Source organism: Panicum virgatum, chromosome 9N (genome assembly GCF_016808335.1).
Source record: "Panicum virgatum strain AP13 chromosome 9N, P.virgatum_v5, whole genome shotgun sequence".
Taxonomy (NCBI): Eukaryota; Viridiplantae; Streptophyta; class Magnoliopsida; order Poales; family Poaceae; genus Panicum; species Panicum virgatum.
Genome location: NC_053153.1, coordinates 15131780 through 15149991, shown reverse-complemented (window position 1 = coordinate 15149991; position 18212 = coordinate 15131780). Strand labels below are relative to the sequence as shown.

The window sequence follows — 18212 nt, the reverse complement described above, 5'->3', positions numbered from 1 at the left end:
AACATGTTAGAAATTATGGATGTCAATTGTGACTCTTAGGTGCACCTCCAACCTTTTTTAGTTCAAAATTTTATACTACTTCTCCTAAATGAGATCTCATTTTGAAAAAGTATTACAAAACTTTAAACTAAAGATGATTGGAAGTGCAATTAAAGGTAACCAATTAACACCCCTATTACAAATACATGTTAACATGAGTACACACTTACTCCTATAAATGCATAGGCTCCGTACACTCATGAAAATCATGGAGAGACTAGGTCAACAGATGTTAAGATGACGGAATTTATAGAAGGATCGAAGTGTCTCGAACTCTCGATGTAGGTAGCCACATCACATCATACTGAGTTTAACATTCGTACCGAGATAGGTAGGTTTCATAATAAGAAATCTAATAACAATGGTGGTGTGACAGCCCAGTGATTCCAGTGATTCTAGAGTCTGATTGTTCTAGTTGTGTGGCTGCTCTTGCTAAGTATGAAATTAATCGTTCTATTTATGCCAGCTTGGTAAAAGATAGCAAAAATATCATAAGAATGCTGGAAAATGTTCGTTTGGTCAAGATCAATAGAGAGCAAAATATAGTAGCACATGAATTAACACAACATGCTAGTCTGATTGTTATAGTAGCTCTGAAGTTTGGTTATTAGAAATTCCTAGTTATATACAACATGTTGTGCTTCTAGATTGTAATGTGACCTAATTAAACTTAATGATCAATCTTTTTTTCCTCGCAAAAAAAAAGAAATCTAATAACAAGTCGAACTGCACTAGTTGGACTGTCTCCAACAGCTCACCCAAAGCGTGACCCAAACGCAAAATAGGTTATGCACAGTGCTTTGCGTTCCAAAAATGCGCTCGCGCAAACGGAGTACCTATTTTGGGTACGAGGCGAGCCGGAACACAAATATGCGTCTCTCTCCACGACGCAATTCTCTAACGCCCGTAGTGGTGGGCCCGTAGGAGGTGTTGGGGTGGAGCGGCCGGCGCGGCGAGGAGCGGCCGGCTCAGCGAGGAGCAACTGCGGCGGGGCGAGGCGGATTCGCGGTGTCTCAGCGAGGAGCTGTCGCGCCGGGCGAGGCGGATCCATGGCGGCGAGCCGAGGAGCTGCCGCGCCGGGGCGACGCGGATTCGCAGCGACGGCCGGCCCGGACCCCGCTTCTCTTCTTCCTCAACGCCGGCAAGCACTCCCTTCTTCCTCAAGCTCCTCCTCGGACGACGGCCACGATGCACTTCGCGGCCATCGCTCCGACGCCCACGGAAGGCGGCCAACGGCGAGGCTGCGTGGCGAGCGGCGGGCCGCGGTCGAGCGAGGAGCAGCAGCCGGTGGTCGGCGAGGAGCGGCAGCCGGCGGCCGGGGTCGAGCTCCCCCATGGCCGGGCCGAGCTCCCCCGTGGCCGCGCCGGGGTCGAGCTCCCCCATGGCCACCGGAGACGAGCTCGCCATGGCCGTCGCCGCTGCCGAACGAGAGGCGGGAAATGGGGGGCCACCGTGCTGGGCGCTGCGAAAGGGAGGAGAGAATTTTGCGTTCGCTATTGGAGATGCCGAGATTTTGGGGCGTAATTTATTTACCGTGCATGACCCAAAACATGGAATAGATCTCGTTTTTGGGTCTTCAGATTGCTGGAGATAGCCTGCGTGCTCAAAAGTCGGTTCAGCCGTCTATTTTTTTTTATTATTTCTTTTGAGGCGTAGGTTCAGCCGTCTAGTGGCCAGTGGCCACAAACCAATCGAACCCCTTCCTGGCTTCCCCGAATCTGCCCGGTGAATTTGTACTGGGCCCCAACTCTTGGCCTCGTTCGAAAGGCCCCAGCCCGGCCCAAAAAAAAAACCCCGAACTCCCCAAACCGATCTCGCCTGCCTGCCTACCTGCTGCCTCGGATATATTGCGAACCAAACCAGGCAATTGTTCTCTTTTTCCAGTTCCTCTCCCCACTTCGCCTCGCCCCCTCTCCCTCCTCTCTTGCTTTCGAGAGAGGCGGCTGCGGCTCGCCGAGACGCAGACTCCCACCCCTCCCCCTGCGCTGAGCCAGCACATTCGGGCTAGGGTTCCGGCCATGGAGGACGACGAGTACGAGGAGGGGATGGAGATGGGCTACGGCGGCCACCACCCGCACCGCGGCGGTCACGCGGGGTATGCGGAGGATGAGGACGAGGTAGGGTACGGCGGCGGGGACGGGGACGAGATGGACGAGGACGGGGACGGGGACGGGGACGCCGAGCAGCGGGACGAGGAGGAGATCACCCAGGAGGACGCCTGGGCCGTCATCTCCGCCTACTTCGAGGAGAAGGGCCTCGTCCGCCAGCAGCTCGACTCCTTCGACGAGTTCATCCAGAACACCATGCAGGAGATTGTCGACGAGTCCGCCGACATCGAGATCCGCCCCGAGTCGCAGCACAACCCCGGCCGTCAGGCCGAGTTCGCCGAGGTTGTTACCCCACCCTGATCGATCCTAGCAAGCGTGGCTTGACTTTTTCCGCTATTTGCTGCTGCTAGATTGGGCGATTAGGGTTGGGGTAGCTTGGTATGTGTGGCGTCTCAGTAGCGATGGGCAGGGTTCAGCACATAGCCATTAGTGGTGTCCAGTTTTCTATCTGCAGGGAGAATTTTGCATTTATACGTACCAGCCCTAAACCCTGACATTGGTGGTCAGTTTGGAATCTCGAAGGGTGGGATTTTTTTTTTGGGTTGTGTTTAGACTAAATTAGCTTCTGCAGTTCGCTTGTTTGATGTGGTGGGGAATGCTTGAGTTTTAACAAGGCTAGCACAACAAGAGGCTAGAGTGAGTTTTGTACATTGAACAAGGACATTTTTAGTTATTCCAGCTGTCACTAGACATATATGGAGTTGATCTTATGATGAAGGTAGCATATGTATGGAGTTCATCATAAGGTTCTTGGGTATTGCACCACTTGTAATTATTTGTTTGTGGAACTTCCTGATGTGATTTACAAATAAATTAATGGATAATGGCAGCTGAAGTGCTTGCAAAGGAGAACACAATCCACAGATCAGCATTGAGATTTTCTGTGAAATTAATATATGATGTTAGCAAAGCACTCGCAGAAAATAAATAAGTTTACTGAACTTTCTGAATTCTTTTAGAGAAGTCATGTGAGACATGAGTTGGATTTATGGATCTTTTGCACAGAAGCACTCACCAGTAAAGACAAAACATCCTTATGCTAGGGTGGAAAGTGAAGAGAACTAAACATTTCTCCTGTTTTTAGCAAATATGAAATATTATAAAGTGAAATTTCTATGAAGATGTTCTAGTTTATTCTGAAATCCGTTGATGGTAAATTCTGCAGCTGTCTTCACTAATTTTGGGGCCACAGTGCAGATCCAAAATCTTTAAAGAGAAAAAGAATGATTTTATCATAGTAATCTGATGTTGGGGCCATTTTAATCATCATAAAGTCCTTGAAATATAGCATGATATTCTATTCTCTATCTGAATACAACTTCATTAATAGCTCTTCTTTTAGGGCTTGAAATCTTCCTATTCATGTTGTCTTGATGGAATCCGACTTATCTAGTTGTTTATCCTTTTACCATTCTCCTTGTGACCTGTGATTCCATTATATTCATCATTAGACTCTGCACAAGATCAGCTTTGGTCAAATCTACCTCAGCAAGCCAATGATGACAGAGGCTGATGGAGAGACAGCTACTTTGTTTCCAAAATCAGCAAGGCTCAGGAACCTGACATACTCTGCGCCACTGTATGTTGATGTATCATACAGAGTAATGAAGAAAGGACATGACTGCGAGGAAGTTACAGAGACTTCAGATTATCCAAAAGTGTTCATTGGGAAGGTGCTGTACTTAATATGAAGACAGTTTTCACAATTGTATTGTTCGCTCCTCAACCTTCTAATAACCTGCAGGTTCCAATCATGTTGCGTTCTAGTTACTGCACACTATATCAACAATCTGAGAAGGATCTGACTGAACTTGGGGAGTGTCCTTATGACCAAGGCGGTTATTTCATTATCAATGGAAGCGAAAAGGTTCTTATTGCCCAGGAGAAGATGAGCACTAACCATGTCTATGTTTTTAAGAAGAGGCAGCCTAATAAATATGCATATGTGGCTGAAGTCCGTTCTATGGCTGAGAACCAGAACAGGCCTGCCAGCAGCATGTTTGTACGGATGCTTTCACGAGCAGGAGCAAAAGGGGTTAGTGACTTCTTATAAGTTTAAAAAATTAGTGCTCAATAAGTGCATGTTCAAATAGCTGCTGTCCTGTACAATTCAGGGTACAGTACTCCAGTGAGGCCAGCTGGTCTTATGAAATGTTACATATGTGTGTGTTCCTCGTACTGCAGGGTTCATCCGGTCAACATATCCGTGCTACTCTACCCTATATTCGTGCAGACATTCCCATTATCATTGTTTTTCGAGCATTAGGGTTTGTTGCTGACAAAGATATACTGGAGCACATATGTTATGACTTCTCAGATACACAAATGATGGAGTTGCTACGCCCATCCCTGGAGGAAGCTTTTGTCATTCAAAATCAACAGGTACTTGTTCAGCTGCTAGATAGGTGGAAGATTCTTCTGTTTTACTTCAACTAGTTTTGTTTGCTTGCTCTGAGCATGTTGTTTTATCATTTATTACACGTGGTGCGTTTTGAACCAAGCTCTTGCTTATGTTTCTTCTTTTAAAAGCTTTAGTTTGACTGTTCATAGGTTGCTCTGGACTATATTGGAAAGCGTGGTGCTACAGTTGGTGTCACTCGAGAAAAGAGAATTAAGTATGTCGTGCAAAGAGTTGACATTATATCACTAGAGTTTTGAATTATAGTTCCGCTAATACTCCTATTTTTCTATTTTCAGGTATGCAAAAGAAATACTTCAAAAGGAAATGTTGCCTCATGTTGGTGTTGGGGAATTCTGTGAAACTAAGAAGGCATATTATTTCGGGTACGTGCTCCTTGTCAGGCTGCGAGGCATCTGCAAATATTAATTTGTACTGAAAGTAGAGAGGGTAATTTTCTGTACTGTTTTGCAGATACATTATTCACCGTCTACTGATGTGTGCTCTTGGTCGAAGAGCTGAGGATGACCGAGATCATTATGGCAACAAAAGGCTAGATCTTGCTGGTCCATTGCTTGGAGGGCTGTTTAGAATGGTTTGTCTAAATATACCAGAATGTTGGAATTTGTTGGTTCCTTTTGCTCGATTAGTCCTGACTTTGGTTTTTCTCCTGCAACTAACAGCTTTTCAGGAAGTTAACAAGGGATGTCAGATCTTATGTGCAAAAGGTTTCATACTGTCTAAATTATGAGTCCTCCCCTCTTCCCAATCAGCCATGGTGGTTACTAACTCCTCTTCTTCCTTGATCCTAGTGTGTGGATAATGGAAAGGAAGTTAATTTGCAATTTGCTATAAAAGCAAAAACTATTACCAGTGGCTTGAAGTATTCCCTTGCTACTGGAAACTGGGGACAGGCTAACCAAGCTGGAACCAGAGCAGGGGTTTCTCAGGTGTCTATTTTTCTTGATCACTTTATCATTTAAAGCAGTACTTATGACTCATTGAGTGAAAAATTGCTGATCTTCCTTCTTACAAAGGTGCTTAATCGCCTGACCTACGCTTCTACACTATCACATCTCCGGAGGCTGAACTCTCCCATTGGGCGTGAAGGTGGATAGCACAGTTTTTATATCGTAACACTTTCTTCTCCTTGAAGACTTAATTTTAAAGTTTTGTTCTAATCTTACCAATAGGTAAATTGGCAAAACCCCGCCAGTTGCATAATTCTCATTGGGGAATGATGTGTCCTGCTGAAACACCAGAAGGACAAGTAAGTATGGTGTCCTACTCCTAAGTCACATTTTCCGAATCAAAGAAAGTTCATTGTTCAGTTGTCCTATAATTCCATGTGCCTTGCGCACAGGCTTGTGGCTTGGTGAAAAATCTTGCCTTGATGGTATATATCACTGTTGGTTCTGCTGCAAATCCAATTTTGGAATTTTTGGAGGAGTGGGGCACAGAAAATTTTGAGGTTTGTTTTTTATATCCTTCTCAGTGTGCAGAAGCGAAATTTCGCTATACCTTCTATTAAAACGTTTCGATTTACCATGTAACCTATTTTCTGCAGGAGATATCACCGGCCGTCATTCCGCAAGCTGCTAAGATTTTTGTCAATGGTTGTTGGGTTGGAATTCATAGGAATGCTGACTTGTTGGTGAAGACTCTTCGGCGTCTAAGAAGACAGGTTTGTTTCATGCTTTATTGGTCTAATTCAGTTTTACGCTGGAAATTGAATGGCAAATTAGACGAGTCTTAAAAAAAAATTCTAATTTGATACAGGGGTTACAAAATGTTCAGTCGTTTACCCACTCACTTGCACATGCTTAGACCACTGATTTGGGGCAATCTATGAACAGTGTTGTTATCGTATGCAATTCAAACTTCTTGTCATAAGATAATTATTTACTGCAAATTTTGCTCTCCTGCACGTTCAAGGAAAATATTATTTAGTGCAAATCTTGTCTGCTTTAGTACGGTATATGCATTGACATGTTAACACATTACAGGTTAAGGTTGCAACTTGAGGACTCTAAGATCTCAAATTTGCTTGGTTTTCATTTTCAGATTGATGTCAACACTGAAGTAGGTGTGGTTCGTGATATTCGTCTTAAAGAACTTAGACTGTACACGGATTATGGTCGCTGCAGTCGTCCGTTGTTTATTGTTGAGAACCAGAGATTGCTCATCAAGAAGGCACATATCCGAGCATTACAACAAAGGGTCTGATATTGATCTTTTGTGCTGACTTGCACTTAATGTAGAGAGTTGGGCAAACACCACACACCCTAGGAGGGGGGGTGACCTTTATATATATAGGCCGTATGGCTTGAGGTACAAGTAAGTCAGGTACATGACTTATACAAAGCAAATACAGCATATACATCTAATACCCGCCCGCAGTCGCAGGGGGAGCTTGGCGAACACCAAGACTGGACCTAAACTCAGTAAACAACTGTACAGGGGGGCCCTTAGTCATTATGTCAGCAAACTGTTGCGAAGAAGGTACATGAAGGACCCGAACTTGGCCTAAGGCTACCTTCTCACGAACAAAATGGATGTCAATCTCTATGTGCTTCGTCCATCGATGATGAACTGGATTGGCAGTCATATAAAATGCACTCACATTGTCACAATAGACGACTGTAGCCTTGAAGAGAGGAAGATGTAGCTCCTGAAGCAACTGACGGATCCAGCAACACTCCGCAACAACATGAGCAACTGCACGATACTCGGCCTCAGCACTGGAGCGGGAGACTGTAGTATGTCGCTTGGAGGACCAAGAGACTAAGGTGTCACCGAGATAGACACAGTATCCAGAAGTGGAGCGTTGAGAGTCAGGACAACCAGCCTAGTCTGCATCAGAGTATGCTATGAGGGAATCAACAGAGCCAATGCCGATCTGAAGACCAGAAGTCAGAGTCCCTTTGACATAGCGCAGGATGCGCTTGACAAGAGCAAGATGTGGCTCCCGAGGATCGTGCATAAACAAGCAGACTTGTTGAACATCATAAGCAAGATCAGGTCGAGTGAGTCAAATACTGAAGAGCACCAGCAATACTCCGGTATTCAGAAGGATCAGCCACAGGAGCTCCATCTGATGCAGAAAGCTTGGACTTGCAGTCAACCGGTGTCGTGGTAGAATGGCAATCACTCATACCAGCACGTTGTAGAAGATCTAGAGCATACTGCCGCTGTGACAAGAACAGGCCCTCAGAAGATCGAGTAACTGAAATCCCCAAAAAGTGATGAAGCGCACCAAGATCAGTCATAGCAAACTCAGTGTGAAGCCGGCCAATAATAGAATGAAGTAAAGCATCTGAAGAAGCTGTGAGTACTATGTCATCCACATACAGCAGCAAATAGGCTATCTGAGAACCATCCTTGTACACAAACAAGGACGAGTCGGAAACTGAAGAAACAAAGCCCAACTGTCGGATATATGTGGCAAAATGCTGGTACCACGCTCGAGGAGCCTGTTTCAAACCATATAGTGACTTCTGTAACAGACAGACATGATCAGGATGTGCTGGATCAATAAAACACGGAGGTTGCTGACAGTATACTATCTCATCAAGATGCCCATGAAGAAAGGCATTTTTCACATCAAGCTGATGAATCGGCCAATAACGAGAAACTGCAGCACTTAGAACAATCCTGATAGTCGAAGGCTTAACCACATGACTGAAGGTCTCGTCATAATCAACTCCATGCTGTTGTGAAAACCCTCTAACAACCCAGCGAGCCTTGTGGCGAGCAAGAGAGGCATCTGAATGATACTTGTGTTTATAAATCTACTTGCCTGTGACCACATTAGCCCCTGGTGGGCAAGGAATAAGGCGCCAGGTTCCATTATCCATAAGAGCTTGATATTCATCCGCCATAGCAGCTCGCCAATTAGGATCAGCAAGCGCACTCCGATAATTGGATGGAATCGGAGAAGCAGCAATATGTGTAGCAGATAAATTCTTGTAGCTCTTTGGTTGAATAGTACCTGTCCGGAGACGAGTAAGACGCCGTAAAGCAGGAGGCGGCGAAGAACCGCGCATGGGCGCCTGGGGCACCAAGTGAAAGGTGTCGGCCGGTGGTGGCGGCACAGACGCAGAAGGCCGCGCGCGCACCGGCCCTTGTATCGGGCGCCGTACTGGAGGTGGAGACGGGAGACGACGAGGTGGATCAGCAGGCTGCTGAGGTCGTCGGACGTAGACCTGACCGAAGCGGCCAGGCGGACCAGCAGGAGCAGCAGCCTGCCGAGGAGCTGCAATCGACCCGCCCGGTCGTGAAGACGTCGAAGGGTTTGGTGGGGGTACAAAACCGCTCCCACCAGTGCCGAAGGCGCCCGCAGAGGAGGCTGGTGGGGGTACATGACCGCACCCACCAGCACCAGCAGCGCCAGAAGTCGAAGAAGAAGGCGGTTGCTCAACATCCGAAGATGGAGCGACCGACGCCCGAACCGCTGCATTGTTAGTAGAGCAAGGCACAAATATATCCGAATCGTCGTCTTGTAGAAAATCAAAAGAAGAAGATGGGACAGGGTCGTCACGAGCGAAGGGAAAGATAAGCTCATCAAAAACGCGACGAGAGATGATAACGCGACGAGTGGAAAGGTCTAAACAACGATAGCCTTTATGTGCTGAGGGGTAACCTAGAAACACACATGCAGCGGACCTCGGAGCGAGCTTATGAGGTGATGTCGCTTGAAGGTTGGGGTAGCAAAGACACCCAAAAACCCGCAAGTGATCATAGGCGGGATAGCTGCCGTTGAGGCGCATATATGGGATCTTACCCGAGATAGAGGTGGAGGGGCGCCTGTTCAGGAGATATGTGGCTACAGATAAGGCCTTAGCCCAGTAGGGGGGCGGCATGGAGGCATGCATCAGCATGGTGCGCACAGAATTATTAAGGGTTCGAAGAACACGCTCAGCTTTGCCATTTTGAGGAGACGTATAAGGGCAAGAATATCGGAATAAAATACCACGGGATGCTAAGAGAGCCGTGGTAGCAATATTAATAAATTCGCGGCCATTATCAGTCTGGAAACACTTAACGGGAAGGCTAAACTGAGTGTGCGCATAAGAAATAAACTGAACGATATGCTCATGAACATCAGACTTATGATGGAGAGGAAACGTCCAACAATAATGAGTAAAATCATCCAGCATTACTAAATAATAACTGTAGCTCGAAATACTAGGAACAGGAGATGTCCAAACATCACAATGCACTAACTCAAAAGGAGAAGAGGTCCTGGAGGTAGAGGTACTAAATGGAAGGCGCGTGTGTTTGCCTAGTTGACAGGCATGGCACAGGGAGCGATCTACTTTACTACAAGTGATGTGTTTATTCTGGCGGAGCGAGGAGACGGTGGCTGGAGCAGGATGGCCGAGACGTTGATGCCACAGCGAAGTGGAAGCAGCGAGAAGGGCGTGGGTAGTGGCTGGTGCTGTAGCAGTGATGGTGTACAAGTCTCCATCACTATTGCAGCGAAGAATCACGCGCCGCGTCCTGGGGTCCTTCACAGAAAAACCAAAGGCATCAAATTCGATAGAACTATTGTCGCGGGTGAATTGACGAACGGAAAGGAGATTGCGAACTATGGATGGGACGACAAGGACGTTGTTCAAGACGAAGTTAGATGCTATGGTGGGAAGGAAGGACTGACCACGAGACGTGACTGGAATACTAGTGCCATTGCCTACAACAATAGAAGAATGCGGTGAAGGGGTACGGGAGAACAATATACTTTCAGAGGAGTGCATGTGGGTGGTGGCGCTGGTGTCCATGACCCACGGAGACGAGCCTTGGAGAGACATCTGTTGGAGAGCGGCGACGAGGCCTGCCTGGTCCCAGGAAGGCGCAGGGGCCTGGGAGAACTGAGATGGGGCGAAGGCGGAGTGGGCCTGCTGTGGCGCAGGGCCCAGCAAACCCTGTCCGCTCCACCCGCCCGTGGTGGATGGGCCTCCGCGGTAGCCAGCTCCCTGGCCGGCCCAAACGCCCGCCTGTCCTCCCGACTGGGCGGCCCATGGATTGAAACAGAACCACGGGCCGGTCGGGTAGGGGGGGCGTGCAGCCTGGCCGCCCTGCTGGTAGCCGCCGCCGTCGCCGCCTTGCTGTCCGCCGCCGCCGCCACCGTTGCGCTTCTTCCTGGGGCGGCGCTGCTGCTGCTGCTGCTGTGGCACGCTGGAGGGCGCCGAGGAGAGGCGGCAGGCAGAGCCACAACCAGTAGAGGAGGGCGATGCGACCAGGGCAGTGTTGGCGGTGACGGAGGCTCCGTGCGCAAGGCGGAGCTCCTTTAGGGCGAGCTGGTAGAGGGCCGTGGCGAAGGTCATGCCGGGCGTGCCGGCGATGAAGTCGCAGGTGGTGCTGAACTTGGGGTTGGCGCCACGCAGGAGGTTGAGGACGAGGGTGCTCTCTGCGACTTGTTCCCCAGCATCGCGAAGGCGATCAGCAGCCTGCTTGACCTTCTGGCCGTAATCTTCAACAGAGAGGTCGCCTTGGTTGATGTTGTGGAATTCATGGCTGAGGTAGATGCAGCGCGGAGCCCTGTTCGCCGTGAAGTGGGCATCGATGGCAACCCAGAGCTGGCGCGCCGTCTGATCCGGTGCCATGGCGAAGTCTAGCACAGATTCAGAGACAGAGCCGTACAGCCAGCTGCGGACGCAGCACTCAGTTTGGATCCAGGTGTCATCAGGGGTGGCAGGAGCTGCTGTCCCATCGATGTTCTTAAGGAGTCCAAACTTGCCGCACATGGCCTTGAAGTAGGTGCTCCACTTGGTGTAGTTGCCGGCGCGAAGTTCCAGTGTCACAGGGACGTGGGACTTGACGTTGACGGTGGCAAAGGGGATGATGGCGTCTCCCATGTTGGTGGTGCTAGGGGAGGATGCACTGTCCGTGATGGAGGAGGACATCAACCAGGGAGAAGGAGGGGATGGCGCGACCTATAGGGAGGAGGCGCCGGTGGTGTGGTGGACGACGTGCAGGGATTTGCACGCCGGAGCAGATTGGATCTGCTATGGAGGGGGGAGGTCAGGCACACGGCAGGGAGCAGCACGCCTAGGGCAGCGGAAGGGGGATGAGGCTCACGGCCAGGGCTAGGGTAGGGCCCAGTCTCGTGATACCATGTAGAGAGTTGGGCAAACACCACACACCCTAGGAGGGGGGTGACCTTTATATATATAGGCCGTATGGCTTGAGGGACAAGTAAGTCAGGTACGTGACTTATACAAAGCAAATACAGCATATACATCTAATACCTAACTTTAAACTTGCATGTTTTTCTCATAAACTTATTTATCCTGCTATCCACTTATCCAGGAGACTCCTGATGAAGGTTGGCACGAATTAGTCTCAAAAGGATATATAGAGTACATAGATACTGAAGAAGAGGAGACTACCATGATTTCCATGACCATAAATGTAAGTGAGATATGCATGTGTATCTGATTGAACATACTCTGAAATCCTTGTGTGTGCATGCGTGGAGATTCTTCTAGTGGAGCAATCTTGGCATTTGATTAATAGCTCTGCCCGTTTCCTTCTATATTCACTTTCACCAGCTGATGCCAATGAAATAAATTTCAGGACCTTATAAATGCGAGACAAAACCCAGAGGAGGCATATTCTGAGACATACACGCATTGTGAGATTCATCCTTCGTTGATACTTGGTGTTTGTGCGTCAATTATTCCTTTTCCTGATCACAACCAGGTGAACCTTCTTCCAGAATGTTCCAGTGCTAGTATGCAACTTTTTCCCCTCTGAGGAAGTCTCATTTGTTTCCATTGATAATGCAGTCACCTCGTAATACATATCAATCTGCTATGGGAAAGCAAGCCATGGGAATTTATGTCACCAACTACCAGTTAAGAATGGTGAGTATAGCATTTGGTTGATTTTATTTGCTTGTTGATATGGTTCTGAATCTTATCCCACCATCATGATTCAGGACACATTGGCCTACGTTCTATACTACCCACAAAAGCCTTTAGTTACTACACGTGCTATGGAACATTTGCACTTCAGACAATTACCAGCGGGCATTGTGAGTGAAAATTCCATCCTTAACTGCATGGCACGCTTTATTTATGTCATGTTTTATTTCTATTCTATGTATTGATTGATCCATTGTTTTGGTGATTTTGTGTAGAATGCAATTGTTGCTATTGCTTGCTACTCTGGTTATAACCAAGAAGATTCAGTTATTATGAATCAATCTTCCATAGATCGTGGGTTCTTCCGATCACTGTTTTTCCGCTCTTACAGGTGTAGTGTGAATTGTAAATTGAGCTGTGCCACAGTGCAATAGTCTAGTGCTTGACTGCTTGTATTCTAATGGTTCAAACTTCACATGCAGAGATGAGGAGAAGAAGATGGGGACACTTGTCAAAGAGGAATTTGGTCGCCCAAATAGGGAGAATACTATGGTATGTTTTCTAAATTATTTTCCTTCTCTTTTTGCTTCTCATGAGGCTAATATTGTTAACATTTTGTTGAAGGGAATGCGACATGGGTCATACGATAAACTAGATGATGATGGCCTTGCACCACCAGTGAGTAGAGAACTTCACTGCTGGCTTATCTTTATCTGGGCCAATGCTGAATTGCTGATCGCACATGTTTAATTCATGTATTAGGGAACAAGGGTCTCTGGTGAAGATGTCATTATTGGGAAGACATCTCCTATTCCACAAGATGACGCTCAAGGGCAAGCTTCTAGGTACTCGAAGCGTGATCATAGTACTTCTCTGCGTCACAGTGAAAGTGGCATGGTAGATCAGGTTAGCAGTTTCTCAACATTTTTGTATTAGCAGGTGGCTGCGATGAATTTGAATGAAATTGACAGGTTACTAAGGCTGTTGCATTCCGTACAGGTTCTGTTGACAACAAATGCTGATGGTCTAAGATTTGTCAAGGTTAGAATGCGATCAGTTCGCATACCACAAATTGGAGACAAGTTTAGCAGTAGGCATGGACAAAAAGGAACTGTTGGGATGACTTACACACAAGAGGACATGCCGTGGACAATTGAAGGCATCACACCTGATATTATTGTGAATCCGCATGCTATTCCATCCCGTATGACTATTGGACAGCTGATTGAGTGTATTATGGGTAAAGTTGCAGCTCACATGGGGAAGGAAGGAGATGCAACTCCATTTACTGATGTTACTGTAAGTGTTCTTTCTGGAGACTCATTATTCTTTGATTCCTTCCTAGACTTATAGATTTTCTTGAGAAAAGACTGAATTCAAGGGTTATGCAGTCAATTACAGTTTAGCTGCAGAAAGTAATGGTGCTGATCATATTTATTGGGGCCTGTGCTGTGCAAAACTTGCCATAAAAACTGGGTATTAGCTATCTAATTCTGTGATCTTATTTATTTTGCCTTGATATCAGGTGGATAACATCAGCAAAGCTCTTCATAAATGTGGTTATCAAATGCGTGGATTTGAGACCATGTACAATGGTCACACTGGAAGGAAACTGACAGCTATGATATTTCTGGGTCCAACATATTACCAAAGACTCAAGCACATGGTGGATGACAAGATACATTCAAGAGGTCGTGGCCCTGTTCAGATACTCACCCGGCAACCAGCAGAGGGGCGTTCACGTGATGGTGGTCTCCGCTTCGGAGAAATGGAAAGGGATTGCATGATTGCGCATGGAGCAGCTTTCTTTCTGAAGGAAAGGCTGTTTGACCAGAGTGATGCATACAGAGTCCATGTGTGTGAGAAATGTGGACTCATTGCAATCGCCAACCTAAAGAAAAACTCATTCGAGTGCAGGGGCTGCAAGAACAAAACTGACATTGTCCAAGTAAGTAGAACCATCTGTTATCTTGAAAGAGCTTAGTTGACTAATTTGGCACACTCTTTTAACTGCTGGTTTAACTGATTCAATAAAACATTACTATGTTGACAGGTCCACATACCCTATGCTTGTAAGCTTCTGTTCCAGGAGCTCATGGCGATGGCCATTGCTCCTAGAATGCTCACCCATGATATCAAGACAGGGAAGGATCAGAAGAAAAGGTGAACCAGTAAGGATCAGAAGAAACGGTGAACCAGTAGCTCATTCTTAGCTGGACCTCTTCGTTCTAGGGTGCTACATTGGTGGTTCATACAATGTGATCGATTTGTACTTGGTTCTTCACGAATGACGAACAGGGCATTCTTGTCTCCATGGGTAATCATGCCCGTCTCTAATGATGTCTCAGATCTACGCTAGCAAGCAAACAGCATATCAGTTTTAGTTAATTGTGTACATTAGAAACTGACTCACTTGTTAAAGGGACTGCTGTAATATATTATTCCGTGAGAGTTCAACGATTTGGGAGGCCTCAAGGTTTGCACACTCAGCAGGCCAACTTGGGTGCTTGCTATAACTTCAATGTTGATAGTTGTATCGGCCACTGGTGCCGTTGTTGTATCTTAGTATTGTTCAATTTTGATCTATAAACAAGGACCTTGCTATATTTGACGTGTCATCATGGTATTCACCGACGATCCCTCCGGCGGACCGCCATCAGAACGTCGATCCCTCCGGCGGACTGCCGACTGCGTCGTGGACCCGTCCTGCAGGCGGCGGCTGTACCTGCTTCGATCGATCGTCACCCCGTCGCCGCATCAAGAACTTCATGGCCACGAACACGAGCCTACCCTAGCAGTGCCAGCACGTCGGAAACGAGTGCAAACTGAATGATGTTTATACAGTTGGATGGAATGATGCGTTCACAGCTAAAAAAATAATGACAAGTTCAAATCATTAGCTCATAGGCTCACTCAAATGAGTTTACAAATCACGAAACAAATGAGTTCAAAGCCTTATTGAAAAAGATTCAAAGCTCACAGAAATTACAGAAATTAAGTTCACACTAGCATAACTACTTGTGACCAAACATCTCACGTAACTGATTAATTTTTAATTGTCCAGATACTTCAGCTTCGATACATCACATAGATCATAAATCCGAGTTTAGCTTTCTCTTGGGAACCATCTTATTTGCTGGAGCTGCAGTCATCTTCTTTGCTGGAACAGCAGTGACCATCATGTCGGGAGTAGTTGTATTGGACGGCGGCGGCGGCAGCATTGGACGGCAGCGTTGCGGACGGCGCCTGCCGGATAGGATCGACGACGTAGTCGCCGGGCTGCCGGAGGGATCGACGTGCTGATGGCGGGCTGCCGGACGGGATTTTTTGTGAATCCTTGGGTTGTGATGCTCAAGAAAAACAGAAAGACAGCAAAATTCGTCACAGGATGGATTCAACGATGCTACTTACTGAATCACATTGTTCACAAACAGTACATAAGCCATATAGGATCTGTTAGTATACTAAGCACTTGAACACATGTATCTGAAATTACAACATCAGCAGCTTCATGCATCTGAAATTTGACTGCAGGAGTGCAAGAGATCTCGTAGTAGGACACTTAGAAGTTATCTTATCCTTGTATGCAAAGAATTCTGAAGTCACACACACTGCAGCTTTCGTTTCTTCGCACAAGCCGCACGAACCATGAGCATCTTCTTCCCGGGCAATGCCGATGCCAACTCATCTTTCCTCGGAAGCTTCAACTCGTCGACCTTGGCAAACCACACGTGCTCGAGCGCGTCTTTCGCAGCGAGCCGCTTGTCGGGGTTGCAGGTGAGGAGGCCGTTGAGGACCTCGAATCCTTCCTTGGACAAGGTCGCCTCGGGGAACAGCTCGCGCAGGTAGTTGTTCTGATGCACGTCCAGCTCCGGCAGCAAGTTGGTGGCGAACGGCGTGGAGGAGAACCCCGGCCATGTCCTGTCGTCTGGCACGCCGAGCACGTCGAAGATGGCGCAGAGCTGCCCGTCCTCGTAGCAGCCCTGGAACAGCGGCCTCCCGCTGATGATCTCCGCCATGACGCATCCCAGGGACCAGGCGTCGACCGCCGTGCCGTAGACGGGCATGTCCAGCAGCATCTCGGGCGCCTTGTAGAAGAGCGTGCCCGCCTGCTCGTACGGCGGCGCGTCGGACGTGGACATGGCGAGCCCGAAGTCGCAGATCTTGACTGCACTGTGATCTCCGGCGACGAGGATGTTATGGGGCTTAATATCCCGGTGGATGATGCCGCTGTCGTGCATCTTCTTGGCGGCCGTCAGCAGTTGCCACATGACGGTTCGCACCGCGCCCTCCGGGAGCTGCGGGTCGCGGCGGCGCCGGTTGAGGTAGTCGTGGAGGCTCGGCCCGTCGACGCACTCCATGACGAGGCAGAAGCGCGACGTGGCCGGGTCGCGGACAACGCCGTGGAAGCCGACGATGAACGGGCTGTCGCCGCACGCCTCGTGGAAGCCCGCCTCGCGCATCGGGTCCTCCGCGAGGCCGCCGTCGGCGTCGGCCAAGGTGAGGCGCTTGATGGCGACGGCCTGGCCCGTGACGCGGTGGCGCGCCTTGACGACCGCGCCGAAGCTGCCCTCGCCGAGGCGGGACAGCTCCTCGTAGTGCTCGGTGCTGCCCACGGAGAAGCGCCTCCTCTTGCGGCTCGCTCCTGCGGCAGCGGCTTCGGGGCGCTTCATCTCTCGATCTGCTGTGGGATCGTTGGAACTTGGAAAGGGAGATGAGAGGCGGGGGTGCTGGGGCACGGCGTTGCCCACCCCAGCTATTTATGCAGGTTGGGAGGCGGCAGTGGTCGGAATGCCCCATTGCTATCGGAACTCGGAAGACAGCAATGAACTTCAGGTCGAGAGGTCGGATTCTTCTTGTGCCGCCATGACAACAAACCAGTGGCGAATCATCCGGAAGCGGTTCAGAGAGAGTATGCGTCAAACTGAAGCAGACTAAAAAAATTCATGAAGCAAGCCGATTCGTACTCGGCTCTTGTGAGGCGCTTGATGCCTACGCTAGGGGACGGCCACCGCTGGCATGGGCTGGCACTGCGGCAGCGGCCACAGCCCGCTCCGGCAGAGCGGGCACGTCCGGCGCCCCCGGAGCCAGCCGTCGACGCCGCGTGGAAGAAGTGCCCGCACGCCGACACCACGCGCACCAGCTCGTTGCCCCCGGCGTACTCCGACAGGCAGATGGCGCAGCGGTCCGCGGCCTTCCCCTCCGGCGCAGGCGGCGCGCCCGCCATCGCAGCCGCTGCCCGCTCGTACGTCGTCACCGTGGCGGCCCCGAGCGCGCGCTCGACGTCGGCGCCAGCCATCGCCTCCCCGGGAGCAGCTAGCTAGCAGCTGGTCGGCTAGCCTTTCGCAGCCGCCGTCGTTGGGTCTTTCGCCTTCACGGCACCAGCTAATTAAGCCGCTTGCTCCTTGGGTCTCCTCTTGTGTGTGTATGTGAGGTTGGAGATTTGTGGTTGCTGTGGGTAGGAAGTGGAGGAAGAGAGGACCGAGGAACAGCTGAACAGCACCGAGGTGGCCGAAGACAGCCGCGGCGTGGAGGTGCCTGGGTCGGCGCAGGATGAGAGGTTAGGCTTACCTTTTCCCCCAAATAATTTCTGGCGTCGGTGTGCTCGCCGGAGATGGCTTTGTGGGGTCTTTCTGTTTCGCCTCTGCGAAGGGATGTGAGCTTCCAGTTATCCCCCAAGGTGGGATGTGGATTCCGGCGATCGGGGTTCGCTCCGGCGGTGGCGGATGCTCCTGGCGACTCCTTGGCGACGAAGATGCCGAGGTCCTTTCAGTGGTTTACATACGGCTTCATGGTGGG

At 49.1% G+C, this 18212-nt stretch overlaps 2 protein-coding genes across 3 annotated transcripts; one reads left to right on the top strand and one right to left on the bottom strand.

Annotated features, from left to right (window-relative positions):
- The first annotated feature begins 1917 nt into the window (after positions 1-1917).
- LOC120691805 (DNA-directed RNA polymerase II subunit RPB2-like) lies at positions 1918-15019 on the top strand. 2 transcript variants are annotated; one of them, XM_039974996.1, is made up of 25 exons: positions 1918-2429; positions 3599-3820; positions 3892-4182; positions 4332-4529; positions 4698-4762; positions 4845-4931; positions 5020-5140; positions 5229-5273; positions 5358-5495; positions 5583-5655; positions 5739-5815; positions 5909-6016; positions 6113-6229; positions 6610-6765; positions 11857-11958; positions 12124-12249; positions 12336-12413; positions 12488-12583; positions 12689-12804; positions 12896-12965; positions 13038-13091; positions 13176-13319; positions 13413-13712; positions 13939-14361; positions 14467-15019. In XM_039974996.1, exons 1-25 carry the CDS (start codon positions 2058-2060, stop codon positions 14578-14580), a joined length of 3693 nt encoding a protein of 1230 aa, XP_039830930.1. In that variant the 5' UTR covers positions 1918-2057; the 3' UTR covers positions 14581-15019. The 2 variants fall into 2 exon arrangements, with proteins under 2 accessions (XP_039830930.1, XP_039830932.1); XM_039974998.1 differs by lacking the exon at positions 6610-6765 and having other exon boundaries at positions 2058-2429; positions 14467-14580.
- A 263-nt stretch (positions 15020-15282) lies between these two features.
- LOC120691806 (putative cyclin-dependent kinase F-2) lies at positions 15283-17093 on the bottom strand. The gene has a single exon (XM_039974999.1). The coding sequence runs from the start codon at positions 17084-17086 to the stop codon at positions 16016-16018; it is 1071 nt and encodes a 356-aa protein (XP_039830933.1). The 5' UTR covers positions 17087-17093; the 3' UTR covers positions 15283-16015.
- Positions 17094-18212: the final 1119 nt, after the last annotated feature.